General features: G+C 46.1%; 2 protein-coding genes across 2 annotated transcripts; one reads left to right on the forward strand and one right to left on the reverse strand.

The window, feature by feature from the left end:
* Positions 1-1,806: 1,806 nt before the first annotated feature.
* Positions 1,807-17,998, forward strand: rusc2 (RUN and SH3 domain containing 2; the record flags this gene model as incomplete). Its single annotated transcript, XM_080852768.1, has 12 exons — positions 1,807-3,513; positions 3,816-4,368; positions 5,448-6,167; positions 6,934-7,137; positions 7,270-7,419; positions 8,410-8,486; positions 8,701-8,875; positions 9,139-9,244; positions 12,569-12,615; positions 12,932-14,024; positions 14,194-14,352; positions 14,716-17,998. The coding sequence occupies 12 exons, from the start codon at positions 1,807-1,809 to the stop codon at positions 15,017-15,019; spliced, it is 5,295 nt and encodes a 1,764-aa protein (XP_080708894.1). The 3' UTR covers positions 15,020-17,998.
* A 2,154-nt stretch (positions 17,999-20,152) lies between these two features.
* On the reverse strand, positions 20,153-21,595 carry LOC308376447 (C-C motif chemokine 19-like). Its single transcript, XM_080852775.1, has 4 exons — positions 21,415-21,595; positions 20,795-20,918; positions 20,535-20,637; positions 20,153-20,276 (listed from the first exon to the last, which is right to left on the reverse strand). The coding sequence occupies exons 1-4, from the start codon at positions 21,482-21,484 to the stop codon at positions 20,265-20,267; spliced, it is 309 nt and encodes a 102-aa protein (XP_080708901.1). The 5' UTR covers positions 21,485-21,595; the 3' UTR covers positions 20,153-20,264.

Consider the following 21,595-nt stretch of genomic DNA (forward strand, 5'->3'; position numbering starts at 1 on the left):
CTGTCAGTATGTACCACACTGCCTGTTTAAAACTGTTCTCACCTCATATCTCAGCTATCACCAAAGCATACATGTTATAGCTGATTTCCTCTGGAGCACAAGTAGCTACAGGGCTGTAATCATATTAGAGATTAAAGTGGATTAGATATTGGTGGGCTCAGCTACTGTCTGGAATCTGTACCTTGGCACCCCTCACTACCAGTGTCTGGCACTCATCAGGGTGCTGTGATCCCTGAGGCAGAGAGAGGCTGCTTGTGATTGGATTTGGCAGGTGAATCCAATTCCCAGCAATTGTGATTTGGTGGCTATTCTGGAACACTCAGGAGTCGAGTCCAAGGATGAGACAATAGGCTCCACATTTGAGGCTGTCTTTTTTTTTTTTTTTTTTTTTACCAATGTGTGGTTCATGAGTGTGGATGAGGACTGTTTCTCAGATGGAGGTCTTGTTAGGGTAGGGTTTACCAGTGACTTCAAGATTTAGTTGCAGTTCTTAGGTCATAGTTTGTTGATATTAGGGTTCCTTTGTATGTGTCTTTCTACTGATTTGTATTCAGAAATTTATAAGGAATAACTTTTCGATACACTAGTCGAGGGAAACCTAATTTGGTCATTAATTGCATGCTCAGGACATGAGAATGAGAATGAGTTCCATGTCTGCTTATTAAAATGTTTGTGTTTTTGTCTAAAGAAACATCTGACACCAAAGCAAACTTTAGGGATCATGGAGGAATGTAAGGATCGTGATTAGACACCATATGGCATTGCTATTTTTCTATTCATAGAGGCCATTGACAGTAAAGAGGACTGGAGAGTTTGCTAAGATTTCGGCATCTTACTACTCATCTCTTCATTCGTTAAGCAAGCAAGGCAACCTATGTAGAAGATAATCAATTACACAACAAATAAGTCATGCTGTGATTTTTAGTTTAGATTTCTTTAGTAAGATTTTAGTTTAGACACAGGAAAAGATGTAAACTCCCACAGTGGTGAATCCTCTCACTGTCACATGCAAGCACTCATAACTATCAACCCAACCTTACCAACAACTGTCCGACCATAGATCCCGGACAGCAGGAAACAAAAACGATACACAACTGACTGTCAGTCTAAGGAAAATGCACTACTCAAAGAGGCAATATTGTTGACAAAAGGAAAACGTACCTCATGAAGGGCACCCTAACCCTAACCTCAACCCATGCGAGGGAAAATTACACCTCAGGTTATTTTTAACTATCGTTAGCAATCTGCAGCAAGTGAAACAAAAGTTCCCAATTATTTTCATTTATGTCATCAATTATGCTCGTTATATGAAGTGTGTGTGTGCGAAACATGGGGCTCTTCCACTGTAGGCACGCCGTGTACATGTACTTTTGCAGAGAGGCCTCAGAATCTGTCTCTGGAATGTGGAATGTGACACAGCCCTCTCTCTCTTTCTCTCTCTCTCTCTCTCTCTCTCTCTCTCTCTCTCTCTCTCTCTCTCTCTCTCTTGCCTTTGGACACATAAAGCCTGCAGTGTTCTCCAAATATCTAGTAACACATCCACATTCATAATCAGGAAGGCTGTCTCTAAATAGAGTGAGAACGCCTAATGCCAAAATGTTTTTCCTTTTCTCCCTTCCAGATCTTCCCTCGTGGCCATGAAGGTGTTTGTTGTACTCGCCTGCCAAGACCTCAGCGTCCTGGAGCTGCCTTTGGACGAGTGAACTAACCCATCTGACCATCTACATCCATTTGCCTTTGCTTGCTTCTACCACACACACACATAGACACACTCATAAGCCCATCCACCACCACAACCAGGAGACAATGGATAGCCATCCAAAACTGTCTGGGGAGACCCTCATTGTTCACCACATCCCTCTGGTTCACTGCCAGGTGTCTGGAGGCCGGCAGTGCTGCGGCTCACTGAAGAGAGGGAACCCCTTCAGCCCCCCCGAGAACCTGGGCCTGAGCCGCACCACGTCCCTGCCGGAGCGCGACATCCTGCAGCACGAGCCACTGGTCTACAGCAGCCTGATCCAGACCTCAGGCAGCAGCCAGAGCTCCAATGACACGGGGCCAGAGGAGGGAGGGAAGGAGTGGAGGCAGGAAGGAGGAGGGGGACAAGGAGGTGAAGGAACAGCAGGAAGAGGAGGAGGAGGAGAGGGTAGTGGTGGGAGTATGACCAGTGATGCTTCTTTCACCTCAAGCAACTCTGAGGACCCGCCTACCATCCGGTATGAGGGCTCTGGCTTTAAGCACAGGGACAGGGGCAACCACTTGCGCCACAACCCTTTCCTCCTGAACAGGGAGGAGGAAGAGGAGGAGGAGGAGGATGACGATGGGGACAACCTGAACGGCTACCTAGAGGATTCTTCCTTCCACCTGCATGGTAGCGCCAACGATGCACTTAACAATGAGACAGGGGTGTCTTCCTTCCACCTTCATGAGGTTGACTACCACCCTGAGCCTTTCCTGTTGCACGGCAACCAGGGCAAGCCTTGGTACTCCTCCGGTGGCCCCCGGAGGCTGACCCAGAGCAGTGATGGGTGCCGGGGAGGGAGCATCGAGCTCACCTCGGGCCTGGACAGTCTGGGTCTCCGCAGATTGGGCAGCCAGCGTCGCCACGGCAGCAGCGGCTCTACCCTGTCCATGGACTGCGGGGAGCACGAGTGGGGAGAGGATGATGAAGACGAGGAGGAGGAGGACGAAGATCAGCCCATGAGGAGCGGCCGCGGGAGCCAGGGCGGCAGCTCCAGTGGGTGCAGCTCAGCCCAGCGGTGCTCCTGCTGCAGTCTCTGCCAGCCCTACCCGGAGCCCTTCACCGAAGCCTTCCCCGACTGTCCGCTGGGCTACGGCAGCGACTCCTCCTGCAACAGCTCAGACGGTGTGCTGGTGAACTTCAGCACCATCTACAACAAGATGAACAATGTGGTGCCCGGCACCAAAGCCCACCTAAACCTCAACAGCTCCACAGAGCAGTCCTGCACCTCCTCGGTGCCAGAGCCACCGGGTGGAAATTGTGTCCGGGCAGAGTGCACCCATGGCAGTGGGGCCTTCTACCTGGATCTCCACACCTCACCCACAGATCCCCCTGAAGCAGCCCATGTGGGGAGCGCCCCTGCCCCCCTAGACCCGGCCAAGTCCACCTCATCCTGTAGCTGCCTCACGCTGTCCCAGCAGCAGGACACCATGGAGCTGGATGCCAACTGCAACTCCTACAACCACCTCCACCACCATGGCAGCGAGGATGCTCTGTCTGCGGAGGCCTCTGCTGGTGATGGCACCTCCCAGCATCAGAGCGACGCCAGGCTGGTGGTGGCGGCCACTCAGAACTATTACAAGTTGGTTACCTGTGACCTTTCCTCACAGTCGTCTCCCAGCCCTGCAGGCTCCTCTGTCACAAGCTGCTCGGATGAGCACAGCAAAGGCAGCCCTACCCAGCCCTCTGAGTATTACCTCTTCAGGCGGCATGAGGAGGAGGGAGAGGAGGAGGGGGAGGAGGAGGGAGAGGATGAGTTCAGTCTGCCCCAGGTAAGTGGGGATGTGGGAAACTAGTGAACTATGACCTTAAAGATCATAGTCCATGGTAGCTCTCTTAATCTCACATGAACGTTTAGATGATAACTTTCATTTAAGTAAGACAACAGACAAATGCTTGAAATACAGTTTACCAATTAATTGTGTTAGTATTGTACAGTACTTCAGAAGTATGGCAAACGGAATCGCATGAAAGATTGCACAACGCATGAAGAGTCTTGTGGGTCTTTAAATCTTTTAAAGCTTTTGTTATCTTTAAATACTAATGATATTCTCTCTCTTTGTATTCCCACCAGTGGGAGTCTGAGGAGAAAACGCAGCAGAAGCTGGGTACATCAGCCTCCGACCAAAACATCATCGAGGGGCAGGTGCACATAAACATCTCGCCCCCCCTTGGTCACCTGGCAGGTGGGGACCAGAGACGCCTACGCTCCCGTAGCTACGACCGCAACCTGGACAAGTCGCCGACGTCTCGCCTGGGCTCTCTGGAGCGCATGCTCAGCTGCCCTGTGCGCCTGAGCGAAGGCGCCACGCCCAGCCCTGCCCCTCCGCCCCGCGTCACCTCGTTTGCAGAGATTGCACGCAACAAGAGGAGGACCGTCGGAGGAGGTGGAGGGGCTGGAGGCGTACCTTGCCTGAGGACAGGGACAGAGGCCTCCACAGAGCACGCCACCCACTTCCAGTCTTCGGGTGAATTCTCACCCATTTTGGGTCAAAGCCACAGCCTGCCACCCCTCACCCACTTCTGCAGCCAGGGCAGCTGTGATACTTCTCCACCTGGCCATCGGGGCGGCACACTGAGGGAGTCCCTAGGAGCAGCAGGTCGAGAACCTCGGACCAAAGCTGAAGGTACAGGAATCTAGTGGAAATAATTTAGGCAAAACTTTGAAGTCCTTCAAAGTATTGTGGTGTCCATCCGGATGTCCTTATTAATCAGTCTTGAAACAGTCTGCTTTATTAAAGTTCACAGCCACTAGGGAGTGCAGAGGGAGTATGGGCAAATGCAATTCAATTGGGGAGGATATAAGGTAATCTGCTTGCATTCAAATTACGTATGAACATAAATGAGTATTATATCTCTAGTTTACCTCAGTGTATCAGTGTTTGCAAAAACAATAGAGGAGATTGCTTTAGCACAAACAAAGAGAAAACATTCTCTCTTTGTTGGATTGGCACTGGCTCCTTGTTTGTGATGTAAGCAATCTTGGCAGATCCAATGCTGCCCCCTCTGGCAGGGATGCAGTACTGCAGCCAGTCCGGTCTGACATTTGAAGGCCCATGCGTGAGACAAACAGCTTGCGCAATGGCAGTGATGTCACAGCTCTGTAGCACACATGCGACACCCTGACTAAAGAGCAAAAACAGAGAGAGAGAGAGAGAGAGAGAGAGCAGACGAGGGACTGGAGAAACACTCTATTTTCCCCCGTTACAGCACATTTCAAGCAACAGCCGACACCAGCCATTACTGACGCAGTGTCCTCAGGTGCCGGCTGCACATGTACTGGTGATTAATATGCTCTGGTTCTTCGCTCTGTGGCTGTTCCTCGTGCTGTCTGCCTGTCTCTATCTCTCTGTCTCTCTGTTTCACTCTCTCTCTCTCTCTCTCTCTCTCTGTTGACGATTCTGCTTTTCAGCTGGCTCCCTTTGCACTGTAGATTGCATTTGAAGTAGGATATGCAGAGTCATTGTGCTCTTGTTTGTCCTTGAGGCTTGGATTAAACAGGAAATACCCTCTTCCTTTGAGCTGAATGTATATTTTATGCTGGTGTAAATTATTTACCAGTGTTACAGTGAGTACTGGAGGGTTTACTATCGTGTTTTAGGGTATGCTTTAGAGAACTGGTATGTAAATGGCTGCACTAAGGGTGTGCCAGGGAAGTGACGTAAAAGGGCTAACAGTTATTTTATTCCCGCTCTTTTCCCTCCAGGAGGTTCGTCCTCCTCCACAGACGGCTCCCCTGTGGTGATGCGCTACAGCAAGGATCAGAGGCCGACCACGCTGCCCATCCAGCCTTTCACCTTCCAGCACCAGTTCCAAAAGTCCCAGAAGCCCCTGCTGCCGCTGCTCGGCGGGTACGTCAGCCAGATGCATGCGCGTGGCGCCGCTGCTCCAGAGGGCGGTGAGGACGAGCCGTGCGAAGAGCGGCAGCACCCACGGTACCAGTCCCTGGCCGAGGCGCCCACCTCTGTCAGGCCCTCCCCACTTGGAAGCTACTCGCCTGTGCGGCTGCAGGGAGCCCCCAGCGTCAGCAGCTGCTCCACCTGCAGCCCCAGCCCCGAGCCTGGTGGTGCTGCTGCTGTTGGCCAGAGCAGGCCCCCACGCAGCCTCTCCTGCCCCATCTCTGCCAGCCTGCTGCCCACCACCCTCAACCACAGTCCACCTGGCGGTGCTGCAGACACCCATGTCAAACTTGCACCTTTGCCAGCTACCCCTCCCCCACCACCCGTGGCGAAGAAGAGCCCAGTGCCCGCAGGCTCTCTGCACGACCGACCGGGTGTCTGCCACCATCGCGCCAACCTGCCTCCCCTGCCGGCTCTGCCCTCTCTGCCCAGCTCTGGCATTGGCACGCTGGAGTCCCTTGAGAGGAATCAGCACGAGGGCGTCAAGAATAACATGCCAGGATATGGAGCTGCCCGCCCAGCCAATGGTAGGTGCCATGTTTCTGCCTGCAAGTGTGTCTGAATGTGGTTCTGGAAGGAGCATTAGAAATGTTTTTCTGAGATTTGTTCACATTTCTCACATTTCACATTGTGCTCATTTCTGCTTGAGTAAACAGCAAACAACCTGAACACGTCATTTTTTACTCCAGGATTGAGTCAAATTCCTCACGTTTACTTTCACTTTCAGTTGTTTCTGCTCAGTCACAGAGGGGATATAGCGGTTTACTGTTGGCTTGATTTGAATTTCCCACATCATTGCTGTGATTTGACTCAAAACCAAATAAAACTACTAATAACTACTCATTGTCTTTCAGCTTTCTAACCTGCTCCAAATCAGATTTTTACATTTTCTGTTCTCATCTTGACTTTACTTTGCATAGGTTTTTTTTCTGCTGACAGTTGTAGATGTTCAGCAGTATGTTCACTGCGTGATTTCTGCCTCCCCTTGTAATATGAATCCTTCTATTTCTGTTCTTTTGACCTAATGAATTTAGACTAATACCTGTTGACCTTTTTCTGTGATGCTTTCTTTGAGCTTCTTTCCTCCTCTTGACTAATGGAACTAACTATACTTTCCTTTCTGTTCCACATCTTTCTGCCTCTCCTCCCCCCTGGCATCTACCATCACCATTTCTATCCCCCTCTGCCGATCCATTCTCTCTCTTCATTTCCCACTGTCCTCTCCTCCATTGATGCTTTTCTTCCCATCCCATCCCTGCATTCCTTTGCTCTACTCCACCCATCCTTCCACAGCGCACCACCTCTCCCCCCAGGCACTGAAGTGGAGGGAGTATCGCCGTCAGAATCCCCTGGGGGTGGAGAGGGGGCCGTCCAGCACACCCGCCCCCCTGGCCGGCAGTCTAGACACCAGGAGGGGGTGCGGCGGCGGCGCTCGCCTGACCCGCCGAAATGTCTTTGATTTCCCCCCAGCCGCTCACACCCTGAGCCGACTTAATGGTGCTTCGCCATGTCTCGAGTCTGGGGAGGGGGGAGGGGGTGTGGTTGTGGGAAAGACTGGAGAAAGAGTTTGTGTGTCTGTTTTTGTGTGTATTTGTGTAACTGTAGGTATGTGTGTGTGTGTGTTTGCAGCTCACTCGATGAGGCACTTCCAGCAGTGCTACAGCGACTTCCTCCCTGATTACTTCTCCCAGACGGAACGCCCTCCTGAAGAGTTCTGTCTGTCTCCAGACGCATCTTCTGATGAGTCTTCCATCTCTGTAGACCTTCTGCAAAAGAGAGGTGTGTGTGTGTGTGTGTGTGTGTGTGTGTGTGTGTGTGTGTGTGTGTGTGTGTGTGTGTGTGTGTGTGTGTGTGTGTGTGTGTGTGTGTGTGTGTGTGTGTGTGTGTGTGTGTGTGTGTGTGTGTGTGTGTGTGTGTGTGTGTGTGCCCCAAGACATTTGTATCGTTGTTTATCAGCAATCAGACCCAATCATGGAGCTGACACTGATGTGTCTAGAGCTCCGTTGTTTTGTTTTTTTTTGTTTCGAGTAAAATTGTTGTTGCCATTGGCTTGAGGAGATTAGCATCAGAGATAATGCCTCTGCCTTAATCTGCAGCGCTATTTTCAGCTCTCAAAACTGGAATGCAAATAAGAAAGCCCTCCTTCAATGCTGAATTGACAAGTAAACAAGAAAGACAAAAATGCTATCATATTTAGTCACTGATTCCTTTGGGCCTGGAGAATAAAATCCCAACAACAAATATTACCAAGATATTCCAGGAGGAAAAATGAAATACTTTCGAACACTAGATGGAGAATGGCATACCTTTATATATGAACACAGAAAACACAAACTGACACACACATACATCATTCGCTTGGGGTTTGAATTGCTTGTTAGAGTGTTGAGTGTGTCCTCAAGAGGGCGCTCTCACACACAGAGGGTTCCAGTGCTTTGATGCCCCCAGGATTCCTCTCGTCCCGCCCACCATGACCCATTTTCATTGTGAAGAGTGTGATTGGCAGGCTTAATGAGAAAGTGTGTGATTGGCAGGCTTAATGAGAGATCGTTCCAGAAATATGCTGCGGCATAGCTGCTCCATAAAAGAAGCAACTGTATTCTCCACAAACAGCAAAAATGTCCCGCCTTACTGAATGCTAGTGGCAGTGACATTAATTTATGGCAACCCGAATAAGCTTCGGAACTGCCAATGTGTTATGTAATTTCAATTTAGTTGTTTAATTTCAATGTCTCAGACTGTTCTCATTTTAAAATTACTAATTTTTAGGTCTGGTGAAGGCTGTTAACACTGCAGTAGATCTTATTGTGGCACATTTTGGAACAAGCCGGGACCCAGGAGTGAAGGTAATTATTGACTGGATTGTGTTTCTGTAAAAAACACTATAGATAAAGTTACACGGTACTGGAGATTTGGTTTCATTCAGCTATGCGCTTGTGGCCCTGATTTCATCACCTGTCAGATATCTAAGCGTTTTGGGCCATTGAACACCCCATAAGACACTTGTGAAGATTAGAGTCCATTCCTTTTCGTCCCTAATCCTCTCTTCTACCTTGACAGTCCAAACTGGGGAACAGCTCCGTCAGCCCTAACGTTGGACACCTGATCCTGAAGTACCTGTGTCCAGCCATCCGAGAGATTCTCCAGGACGGACTGAGGTCGTACATGCTGGACCTGATTATCGGGCAGTGCCGGAACCAGCCGTGGAGTGTGGTGGAGGCCTCAACCCAGCTGGGTGAGTGACAGTCATTACAATTAACATGCAAAACCCATATGATGGTTCTCAAGTAGACACACTGGTGTTCTATAGTGTTTGTTTTATATTCAAAACGGCGATTGTTTTATATTGATTAATACTCAAAGCACTCCCCAAATATACTCAGTCCGGTAAATGCCTGGTGTGCTTCTTCCTCTGTTTAATAGCACTACCGCTGGTAAAGTGTGTTTGTTGGGCAGGGGGTCTGATACATATTGTGTGTATGTGTTGATGTAAATCAGGACCCTCCACACGACTGCTGCACATCCTCTTCACCAAAGTCAGCCAGTACTCGGAGCTCAACAGTCACAGCATGAGGCTCAATGCATTCATCTTCGGCCTTCTGAAGTAAGCCATCGTCTCTCCGTCTCCGACAGCCTGTCTGTCTGTCTGTCTGTCTGTCTGTCTGTCTGTCCGTCTGTCTTCCTCAGGTCTCCTTTTCTCTCTGTCTCTCACTCCTCCTGTCACAAATTCACACACGTGCACACACAGACATACACACACACACACAATAAAAAGATTTCATGGTTTTGAGACATTCTTAGCTTATGAACTACAAACAGCACAGCAGTGGGTTAAATCATGTCTGCTAGTCTCCTTTAAGAGCTTTTTATGAATAATTAAGCACTTTGAAATGATGATATCGCAGAGAGGCCCCTCTCTATTGCAAGACACAGGAGCCGCTCAGTAGCTTTAGAACTGCTAGAGTGGTAGAAGGACAGGCCAGGCCAAACCTCATTATGCTGTATTATGCAGTCTCTGGAAGGATATGAGCAATGCAGTAGATAGCACCCTTTAGCCGTGTGTGTGTGTGTGTGTGTGTATATGTGTGTGTGTGTGTGTGTGTGTGGGTGTGTATCTGTGTGTGTGACAAGCAGGAGAATTTATCCTCCACCAAATGTTTAAAAATAACTTTCTATCAACATTGAATATTACATAACCAGCTGTGGTATAGTAAAGATTGTTAGTGTACGGTCAGTTCAGGGGATGATGTGTCATGCAATAGTATTTCCTTACTGACTCTCTGTACTGATTTCCTTACTGACTGTCAAATGGTTGTTGTCTGAAGGCCCTGATTTGGACTCCAAGACTCAGTCTCGCTCTCTCTCTCTCTTTCTCCTTCTCTCTCTCTCTCTCTCTCTTTCTCCCTTTTTAACTTGCTGTCATTCTCTTGCCCACACAGCAGAAAAAGACTAGTCTTTGATCAGAAGTTTTAATGCTTAAAGTGCTGAATGTGGAATTATTCTTTGTGATGGGGCTACTCTGTTCTTGAGGAACTTTTTCTTGTGATGCTCCCTGTCATAACTGAACTTTATAATAATAGTATAACTTTGTTTACAGGCATTGTTTTGTTTTGGTATCAGTTTTAAGGGTTAATATTATTTCTATTGAAGGTGTTTAGGCTTTAGTGGCATCTAGTGGTGAGGTTGCAGATTGCAACCAACTGAATACCTCTCCCTCACCCCTTTCTTTCAAAGTGTGTAGAAGAATGTACAATGTCCATCAGGTACCAGTAGCTATTTCCAACATGATGCCATAATATGTCAAATGATGGGGTTACTCTGGGCTCTGTAAAGCGCCTAGAGGCAATTGTATTGTTATGGCACTATACAGCCGCGGAAAAAATTAAGAGACCACTTCAAAATTATCAGTTTCTCTGGTTTTACTATTTATTGGTATGTGTTAAAGTTAAATGTACATTTTTGTTTTATTCTATAACCTACTGGCAACATTCCTACCAAATTTCAAATAAAAATATTGTCATTTAGATCATTTATTTGCAGAAAAATGACAATTGGTCAAAATAGCAAAAAAGATGCAGTGTCTTCAGATCTCGAATAATGCAAAGAAAACAAGCTCATATTCATTTTTAAACTACACAATACTAATGCTTTAACTTAGGAAGAGTTCAGAAATCAATATTCGGTGGAATAACCTTGATTTAAAATCACAACTTTCATGTGTCTTGGCATGCTCTCCACCAGTCTTTCACATTGCCGTTGGGTGATGAGTCCAATTTTCAGCTTTGCCCAACACATGGTCGTCTGATGGTTAGACGGAGACCTGGAGAGGCCTACAAGCCACAGAGTCTTGCACCTACTGTGAAATTGGACTCATTAGAGAAGACGAACTTAGAAGACCCTCCAGTCCGCTTTGGTTCAATCCTTATGGTCTTTTACAAACCTCAGCCAGGCAAAGTACAACGTTGTCCCGGAAGAAAAACTTGCTTCCTTTTGCTCTGACAATGTTCCCCAACTCTGAGAAGTGTTTTTTCCAGCAGGGCAATGCTCCATGCCACACAGCCAGGCCAGTAAAGGTGTGGATGGAGTACCACCAGATCAGGACCCTGTCATGGCCAGCCCAATTTCGAGACCTGAATCCCATAAAAAACCTCTGAAATGTGATCAAGAGAAAGGTGGATGGTCACAAGCCATGAAAAGAAGCCGAGCTGCTTGAATTCTTGCGCCAGGAGTAGCATAAAGTCACCCAACGGCAATGTGAAAGACTGGTGGAGAGCATGCCAAGACTGGTGGTACTCCATCCTGATCTGGTGGTACACATGAAAGTTGTGATTTTAAATCAAGGTTATTCCACCAAATAATGATTTCTGAACTCTTCTTAAGTTAAAGCATTAGTATTGTGTAGTTTAAAAATGAATATGAGCTTTTTTTCTTTGCATTATTCGAGATCTGAAGACACTGCATCTTTTTTGCTATTTTGACCAATTGTCATTTTTCTGCAAATAAATGATCTAAATGACAATATTTTTATTTGAAATTTGGTAGGAATGTTGCCAGTAGGTTATAGAATAAAACAAAAATGTACATTTAACTTTAACACATACCAATACATAGTAAAACCAGAGAAACTGATAATTTTGAAGTGGTCTCTTAATTTTTTCCGCGGCTGTATAAATAAAATGTAATTGAATTGAATTGAATTGAACTTAAGACACATATTTAGAAATTGTATGTACTTATTATTTAATCTGTAAAAGTATAGCCCATAATTTCCACTGTAAATTGTGAAAGTTTGGCTATGTTAGTTGTTGGCTGACAAGAGCTCGAAAGCTTTTTTGTTTAATGTTACACTTTGATTAGCAATCATTGTACGCAGCTGTAAGCTGATGTTGGTGACGTCACCTGGCCTTTTGGGTCCAAATATCAAAGATAAATTCTAGTTTTTGGCACATTAATGTAAAATTACAATCCTGGTAGCAATTACATATTTTCAACCTTTTTCTGTCGTCCTCTTTCCCAATTTAGTTTTGCTTCATGTTTTCGCCTATTTGACAATGAGGATTTATGTTTTTTCTTGTGCTTAAGTATGATCCTTCATTTGTCTAAACACCCTAAAATGGTTGCCAGCACCAGCAACCACTGGCTCTTCTTTGTTCATCTTTATCTTTTTACCTGCGCCACCAAATTCAATTAGCCATTTCAACGTAAAAACACAAAAGGCCCTCTTTAGAGCCAGTGTTGTCTATTCTGGGCTACTGTGAAAACATGGCGGCCCCTGTGGATGTATATGAAGGGCTCATTCTAAGCTAATGAAACACAAAGATTCATAGTTACAGGTGATAATACACTAATGACAACATAATTATGAACACTGTATTCCATCTCTACTAATAGATCCCCCAAATATCCTGTGCCTTTCTGTGTATTTCAGCTTGAGATCTCTGGAATTCTGGTTAGATCATATCTATACTCACGAAGGTATGCACACACAACAGAAGCAGATCTATGTTTGGAAATGTATTCCTATAGGAGAAACGTGTGTATGTGTATATGTGTGATTGTGAGTGTGTCATATGTTAATGTAAATGCATGTGTCAGTGGGTGTATGGGTATGCATGGTTTGGTCAGTGTAAGATTATGTTGTTCGAGTGAACTAATAATATTTGTATGTTGTTGTTAATATAACCAAACCCAATTAACATAATTATAAAAGAGATATATAAGAAATAAATAAAGAAATAAATCCTCTCTATCTATTCTCTACTCTCTAATGTTTGTCTCTGTTCTGACTCAGATGTTGTGGCAGCCCACTACCACCCGTGGGGTTTCCTGCCCCTTTCGCAGGGGCTGTGTCAGTCCCTGTTCGAGGAGCTCCTGCTCCTCCTGCAGCCGCTGTCCCTGCTGCCCTTTGACCTGGACCTTCTGTTTGAGCCGCACCTCCTGCAGAAGAGCCAGGAGCACCTCCGCCGCAAAGAGCAGCTGTGCTCCTCCGGCCAGGGCCTCGACCAGTCGGCTCGCTCCACCTTCCAGCTGATGCAAGGAAGAGGTGTGACAGGGCCAGAGCCAATCAGCGAGGAGGAGGCAGGGACGGAGGCGGGGCATCCCAGGGAGGGGCTGCGACCGAGAACGAGGGGCGGCATTCCAAAGAGATGCTCATCGGAACCCCGGCGCCTGGGAGCAGGAAGCCAGGAGCCAGGAGCGTCTAAGCCGCCGGCTAATGACGACATGGATCTTTGGAGAAGCAGAGAAGCAAGCCGGAGAGGAGGGGCAAGACACGGGGAGCGGGTGAAGGGAGTCAGGGGAGAGTGGTCAGAGGCGGACCCCTCCTCGCAGGCGGCAGCGCTGGCAACCGACGGGTCCAGACAGAGGAGCAGGCAGGCGGGCTGGTGGTATCAGCTCATGCAGAGCTCACAGGTCTACATCGACAATTCCACGGAGGGCTCCAAGTTTGTCAAGTGGGAGAAGAGGAAGAAGTCCAGCGGTGACGGCCGCAGACAGAGCCACCCGCCGCCCCGAGAGGGGGTAGTGGAGGGGGCCGAGGCCAATCAGGGGCCAGAGGAAGGGCGTAGACAGAGCAACAGGAGTAGCAGCAGCAGCAGCAACCGCAGTGGCAGCAGCAGCCAGTCCACGTGTACCTCCACCGCCTCCAACAGAGCGACCAAAGCCAAGTCTACATGGATGGGCACTCCGCCCGAGTCGGTGTTAACCGAGCTGAAGAAGAGTCAGCAGGAGGAGCCGGAGGTGTCGCAGGCCCCGGCTGGCCCTCCAGCGGGAGCAGCGGAGGAGAGCCCAGCCCAGGGGATGCGCTGGGGGAGGCTGTTTGGAGCCGGAGCCACCACGAGAGCGGAGAGGGCAGAGCAGAGAGCCACCAAGTGTCCAAAGAACAGGTTTGTAAGCTGAGCAAGAAATGAACAGACCTGAAGAGGAAGGAGAGACCTTCTCCTGTATCCAGTGATTATTAGTTCGATTTTTGCCGCTTGTTAGTCATTATACGTTTGATGTTAGCCAATATCTCCATCACTAAGGTGTAGTAATCTTCTCTGTTTATTCACCCAGACTGCCGTCTGGTTGGCTCAGTTTGGTGGCCCAGACGGTCGGTACAGCGAGACAAGCAGACGCTCCAGCAGACCGGCCCTCTGCGTCTCACGGTGAAAAACGCTCTGCAACGCAGCAAGCACAAGCACAAGCACCATCTGTGGAACAGAAAGCTTCATGGTAATGGAAAAATACAATCCACTCAGAGAGTTTGTCCTACCTGTATCCGTAACGCCTCTTGAGCGACTTAATCGTTCATATCAGATAATGGCCACTCACTCTCAGGCTTTAATTTTCTGTTATTCTCATTCTTTCTTCTTTGTCTGTTTCTCTTTCTTTTTTCTATTTCTTCCCTTTTTCTTCTTTTTTTTTCTTTCTTTCCTTCTTCCTTTTTCTTTATTATTTCCCTTCCTTCCTGCCTCACCTCATTGTTTCATTAATTAATTATTTCTATCTCTCTTCAATTCTTTCTTTTTATCTAACTTCATTCTGTCTCGCATTCTTCTCCTCCTTAATTCTCCCTCTCTCTGTCTCTCCCCTCAGTGAGGTGCGGGCTCTCTGCCATCATGTGGCGTCTGAGCCCGGTCACCTGAGCTTCTGCAAGGGCGACGTGCTGCAGGTCCTGAGCCGGGCCGACCCCGACTGGCTAGTGTGCTCCCTGGGGGAGACCCGGGGCCTGGTGCCCATCATCTATGTCACCCTGAGGGACCAGAGCCAGAGCCAGAGCCAGAGCCAGAGCCAGAGCCAGAGCCAGAGCCAGAGCCAGAGCCAGAGCCAGAGCCAGAGCCAGAGCCAGAGCCAGAGCCAGAGCCAGAGCCAGAGCCAGGGCCCACAGCTGACTCACTGAGGCTCTATGGCTATGGCTATGGCTGTGGGCTGATGTGGATGAGGACCATGGAGATGAAATGATGGGGCATCCATACACACACACACACACACACACACACACACACACACACTGGAGTGCTACAGAGGAGAAGAAAAGTGTGTGCTCACTATGGTCGAAGCACCATTGCTGTTATGGGAAAATACAAGCATGTAAACACACAGGCATACACACAAACTCAAACACACACACACGCACACACGCATGCACATACACAAACACAAACGCCAACCCATGAACAAACACAGTATTGAATTATGAATAACATACACTTACTGAACATAGAGGAAGCATTGGTCTGTGGTTCATCTGTGGATGTGCGATGCGAGCCCAAGCACATTTCACAAAGGACATTTACATTGGTGTCATGCTTTGTCATGCCATGCTATGTGCTGCGTCCCTTGCTTTGCCACTTCCCTGGTGTGACACTGTCTGAAATCTGACAATAGTCAACTCATCATTAACCAGGACTTACTGCAGTAAGAAGTGCAGAACATTGAGGGTGCATAGCGACGCATCCCTAGTGAGGTGTAAAATAGAGACTTTTGATTGAGTGTATAGATTGACTGTGGAGCCCTGTTTGGGGTGAAAGAAAGCCTTCAAGTTATTTTGGACTGTATATTTGATTGAACTCAACTCTAAAAATGTAGATGCATAACATTTTGTGACTGTCAAAGTATCTGTGCATTGATTTCTCTCAGAGGATTTAGCCACATCACTGGGTCTCCCTCCATGCATGCCAGAGCCATGAAGGGATTAACAGCCAAGCTGGGATAAAAACTACCGTTGATGGGCAATGTTGACATTATTTCAGTTGAGCTATTTGAAAGTGCTAGGCTGGTTCTGGTGAGTAAATGAGAATGGGTAATGAGGAGTCAGGCCATGAGAAAAACACACACACACACATTTTCATCATACAAAAACAAGGTAGCAAACAGGCTACACCTCCTCTGCCTTAAGACGGCCGGACTCCCCTTCCTTATTCGTTTGTGGTCCCCATGGCAACATTTCTTTTCGGCAGACTGGAGAAGAGCCCTCATTGGACAGATGGATACAAGCCCCTCCTCACACTTCCCCTGCCACCTCATCTAAGGGTGACTGTCATGTGGAGCCCTATTTCTGTGGATACGGTGTAGATTTGTTTTTAATGCATGTGATCCGACGCCTATATTGTTTCCCTGATGCTTGTACCCGTCTTGCACCCCTCAGACTCACGGCACAACAACATGGAGAGAGTAGAGATGGAAGACATTCGGTCATTATTGACGGAACTACTAAAACCGAGAAAATTTGCTAGCGTAGAAAGCAGTATTTGTTTATTGTTATTGGATAGGACGGTTTTGTTGTTTTACTATTTATTTGGCCTGGTGAGTTGTTCGTGGACGCTCTGTGTGAGGAAGCTGCCTTTCTCACCACACCTCTTGATGTCGTCGGAAGCCAGCAGCTCTGGTGATGGTCAGAGTGTCTGGACCTTGCCAATGTCAAGCAAATTTTGTTTAAATACAACATTTGCCATTTCATCCAAAATGATGTTATTTCTTTATTTTCATTGCAGTGTTAGAAGTAATAGTCCATGTATATTGGGCATAGCATGAGTATCATGCTTGTGACAGTGGGTCTGTTCCAATGAGTAGACTTTTAACAGTCATAGTTCTTTACAGTATATGGATCCAGTTGGTGGCTAAAGTTATGAATGAACATTGAGAGATTATGAGAGATTTATTTTTTGTAGTTCTGTTTGTTATTTACCCTGCTTTTATGTTGCCACCGCACCCTAAGAATGAGCAGAGAGAGAATCAGAGATATATGAGGGGACAAGTGCCGTATGGAGGGATGTATGCCACATTTAAGTGGTGCTTCATTGGGCATTTATGATCCGTTTTTAAATATGTACATTGACTTGATTGCATTGAGTGGCCTTAGATATGGAATGTGTCTCTATTTCTGATGAAACGGGAAGAATGGTTTGTCACAACTTAGTGATTCATGGGGTGGAGTTCAGTCTTTCTGCAGACAAGAAGCTCGACCACATTCTAAGCTAATATAAGTATATATACTAATATATGTGACAAAGTTAAACCACATTGAGTTAACAGTTATTTAATTTAATTTTTTTTGTCGTTGTACAGTTATATTATTTTTATATATTTTTGAACATAATTTAATTTGCTGTTGTTATAAATGTGTTATGTTTTTTCTTCATGCGTTTTAAAAGTGAGAGCACCTCTATGGACATTGCTGATGTTACTAATAATTTATAACAAAACACTAATGACATCACCCAATGTGTGTATCATGTGATTGTCTGATCGATGGTTTGGCTGAATGGAGATTTTCTTTGGTGTCTGTCTCTCTCTAGCTGATGTGTTTGGCTGAAGCCTCGCTAAAGCTGTATCCCTATGTCTTCCAGGCACGCTTCGCTGTTCATCCACATCCTTTAGGCTGACGAGTCACACAGATAGTATTGCTAAATGTGGTAGCAGTCGTAGTGGAGAGGCAGAAGAATGAACGAGCGAGAGAGAGAGAGGAAATGTGTGGGTAGAAGAACAGAGGAAGAATAAGACTGGTGACGAAAGTGAATTTTCAGAGGAAGAGAAAAAGAAAGAGAGGATGTGATTGAAAGGCTCTTTGGTATCTTTTGGAGGCCTGTGACAATACAGTTGGACAAAATTCATGAAACCACTGAAGCTTTTGAGATCTAGTCTAAAGAAAAGCGCGTAAGTGCCTTTTTTTCAAAAGTGGGGGACAAAGAATATTGCATGTGGATTGGCCACTTCACTTTATAGTGAAAAATATTTTTTAGGCGGAAAGCTGATAGTCCATGGTAAAGGTTAGAAGAATGAGAATTTCCTCTCTCTCTCCTGTTTTGTATTTTGCCTAATTAGTTTCTATCGCTCCAGCTTGTACATACGTACCTGTACCTCAAGTGGCACCTCTGTTATTTCCCTGACCATGCTGTATGAAGTCTGATGGAATTACCAACATAATATGGATATTAATAACAAAGTGCTCATGTGGACACAGTTACAGTGTGAGTCTTGTCTTTTTTTCATCAAGCAGCTCAGTTATACAATCACCATTAAGGATTTGTGTCAGATCCAGTGTTTACTCTGCATGATGTAAACCCCTGCTGGAGAAAAAATTCCAATCCAATGGAATCCTGTATCTCAGAATGTTTCTTCCTCTAGATGGGGCTGTTGTTAAACTTAATCTGAAGCATTGCCCCTTCTGAGAATGACTGTTCTGTTAAAAAAGAGGCAATTTATAGTAGTTACTCAGAAGGTAAATCTTAAAGGCTCTATTAGACAGATATCAACCATTACCTAGCCAAATACTGTTTTCCATTCTGTCTATAAGTGAAAGGAGCAAAGGCATTTCCTATCTAACATAAAGATTGCAAGTCCAATTTCTCTCAATCAGATTGCCCTATACTGGAGGACTTCAAACCAAACAAAAATATATATATCTTAGATGTTTTATATCACAGGGGAGTTTATACATGTTAGCAGACTTGGGGCTTTTGTAAGGGACTCTTGGGATTATATTATTTTATGGTTATGGTTGAGCTTATTACAAGGTTCCAGTGGGTCCAGAGCCATAAAGCGTTTTAAATGTTGACAGTGCTTGACGTAAGTTGTCAAACTTTCATGTGATAAGCTGTCAAAAAAGATCCAATCTAAGGGTACTTTCCCTGGACCCCATATAAAGCTTTCTCAGTCCTGGTGCTCTAAGCAAGGCCTTGAAGACAGCACTCCAGGTCTCCCAGTCTTCCCACCTACACTGAGTGAGTGGGCCTCCCACCCCTGTCTCCTCAGGACCCAGATTAAACCAGTCCCTTGTGCTCCATTAACCTCAAGTACAGGCCACGACGGGCATGTTCGAGAGTGCAGTTCAAGAGAATAGCTTGAAGCTATTTCACAATTTGGCCTCTGCAAAATAGGTTATAATTTAATGATGATGTCAAGCTTTTATTATTTAGTGCAATTAACTGGCATTGTTGTTGCGAGACTTGTAGGTGCCAGTGATTTTGATAGTGAAACAAAGTAAGGAACATGAACATGTGACTTCCTTCTTCAGGTGTAGAGCAAAGGGGATTTTTTTGTTTGGAAATGTTCTTATCTCCAGTATTTATATCTGAATTTACAGTACAAACATGGCAGGTACATTTCCCAGTTCCTCCGTCTTGCTTTTGTTTTGTGTGTTCCAGCATTTTTGTCTTGCCACCGTGTGTGTGTGTGTGTGTGTGTGTGTGTGTGTGTGTGTGTGTGTGTGTGTGTGTGTGTGTGTGTGTGTGTGTGTGTGTGTGTGTGTGTGAAGATCTGATCAGACCAGCTCTTATGCCCTATGTTCCAACAATACCAACAAGACCCTGGGGCCTTTGGATATACTGTCAGGAACTCTCATTCATGCCAGGGCCATCCTATCAGTCTGTAAATCTTCTTCATTGCCAGAAACATGCCAGTGTTGGGAAGTAAACTGACAAGTGGAAGTGAAAGGCTCACACTCTTGACAAAGTCTGTGAGTGTGTGTTTGTGTGTGTTTCTTCTGTGTATGTAATAATGGGATTATGTGTACGTCTGGTGTGTGCCAATATCTGTGTCTGAGTATGCACACCTTTGCATGGTTCCCAGAACAAAGCAAATTAAGTGACGGGGATACCTGAAGGTGTTATCTATACAGACAGCTTAATGCTTATGCTATGATGTTGGGTGGCTTAGAAATGGCACTCTCTCCTCTCTCTTTCTCTTTCACCTTCTCTGTCTTTCTCTCTCTCTGTATCTGTGGGGTGGTTTGTCCCCAAGAACTTACCGAAGACAAAGAAACACACAGCAGCATTTTAGCATTTGATTGATTGTTTTTATTTTTCACTGGGCTTAGTAAAGGACAAAAAAGTTAAATCATTAGCTTTATCTATAAACCTGTCATTTGATTGTGTCACTCAAAGTGCCTGAGAACTGTCTCTTTCAATGCCATCAAGAGGCTCAAAATACATCTTTAATATCTAGACCATCTTTAGTTTATCATTCCTGAAACACATTTAAATTTAAATGGAAAAAATAAAGTTAAATGGAAAAAATATATATATTTTCTTCAGTTCCTCAGTTACAGTTCCTTATTTCCTTCCACCTAGCTGCCAAAAATAGTGCCAAAGGAGGTGGAGATGGGGGGTAGGAGTCGGTCTTCTCCTAGTTCCTCCTCTTGCTCCTCACTGTTCAACCTGGGGGGGAGTGCAAAGATAAAACATGACTTTATAATGTCTGTAATGCTATATGACGAGACAGTCAATGTGAATTACATGGATTGAGCCATGCAGACATCTCAGTCTTACAGAAAAACAAAATAGACGTTCACGAGCCTTGTGTGTTAACATTGTAAATGCCATTCTGAAAAAACAGACATTGCTATGGAGTTTGTGATAATTTGTTTGGCACTTTAATGTTGGACCCATTCCACATATGACTGTCATGTCATTTACCATGTTTCTCCTCCTCAGCTTGGCATTCAACTGGGTCATCCTCCTTTTCAGCCACGGAGCATCTGAGCTAGCGCAAAGCTGACGTCCTTTCTCAGTGGTGAAGCTGTGACCAAACATTACAAGAAGTTACACCTTTATGGACTAAACTAAACACGTGTGTGTGTGTGTGTGTGTGTGTGTGTGTGTGTGTGTGTGCGTGCGTGCGTGTGTGTGCGCATGCGTGCAAAATGTTTGTCTAAGATCTCAAAAGACACACTCACACAACGGCATCAATCCTGCAGCCCTGGCGTTTTTCCTGGACCCGGTAACTGACCACAATCCTTAAAGGGATATTTTTCTTACTGGCCTTCAGACAGCAGTCCAGAGCTTGGTCCTGTCCCTGCACTGCAGAGGGAACATCACAGACAGGTTAAACTGCATAGCAGAGGGAACACTTCAATGTTATGATGAGTGAGAGGAGGGAGAGAGAGAGAAAGATTATCAAACAAAAGAGTTGTCTAATGTATAATAGTAGCGTCTGTCAAAACAAGTTTGGAAATACCCACATGCCATGGGGACAAGGGTCATTCCTATCAATCTCCATCTCTGTTTCACCCTCATAGTCAACATACTGATTTACACAGATAAAGCTTGTGTATTAAGTTTCTCTTTTGCTTTAGACTTCAGCTAATTGGAAGCACTAACTTGAAGGTAATAGTTATCGCACTTAGATGCATATTCAATGTGGAAAGGGACCTCATCATTGAGAAAAATGACAATCATTTCAGAATCATATCTAATTGTCCAGCATCACACATCCTTTCAAATGGTCTTACATGCAATGTCTGTTGCACATCGTCTGAAGCGTATCTCCATGACAGCGTGCTGTGTTTTCACTCACCAGCAAAGCAGAGGGAGAGGAGAAAGATGGTCCAGACGAGGATCCTGACGTTTCCACTGGCAGCCATCATTCACTTGGGGGAGAAAAAGGGTGTTGTTTTCAGGTGGAGATGCCTCTGGTCCTGCTCTGTCTTGCAGTGGGTATCAGTGTATGGCTTCAGCACTGGTCCATACAACGGGTG

This window comes from Sprattus sprattus (assembly GCF_963457725.1).
Source record: "Sprattus sprattus genome assembly, chromosome: 15".
NCBI classification, from domain to species: Eukaryota; Metazoa; Chordata; class Actinopteri; order Clupeiformes; family Clupeidae; genus Sprattus; species Sprattus sprattus.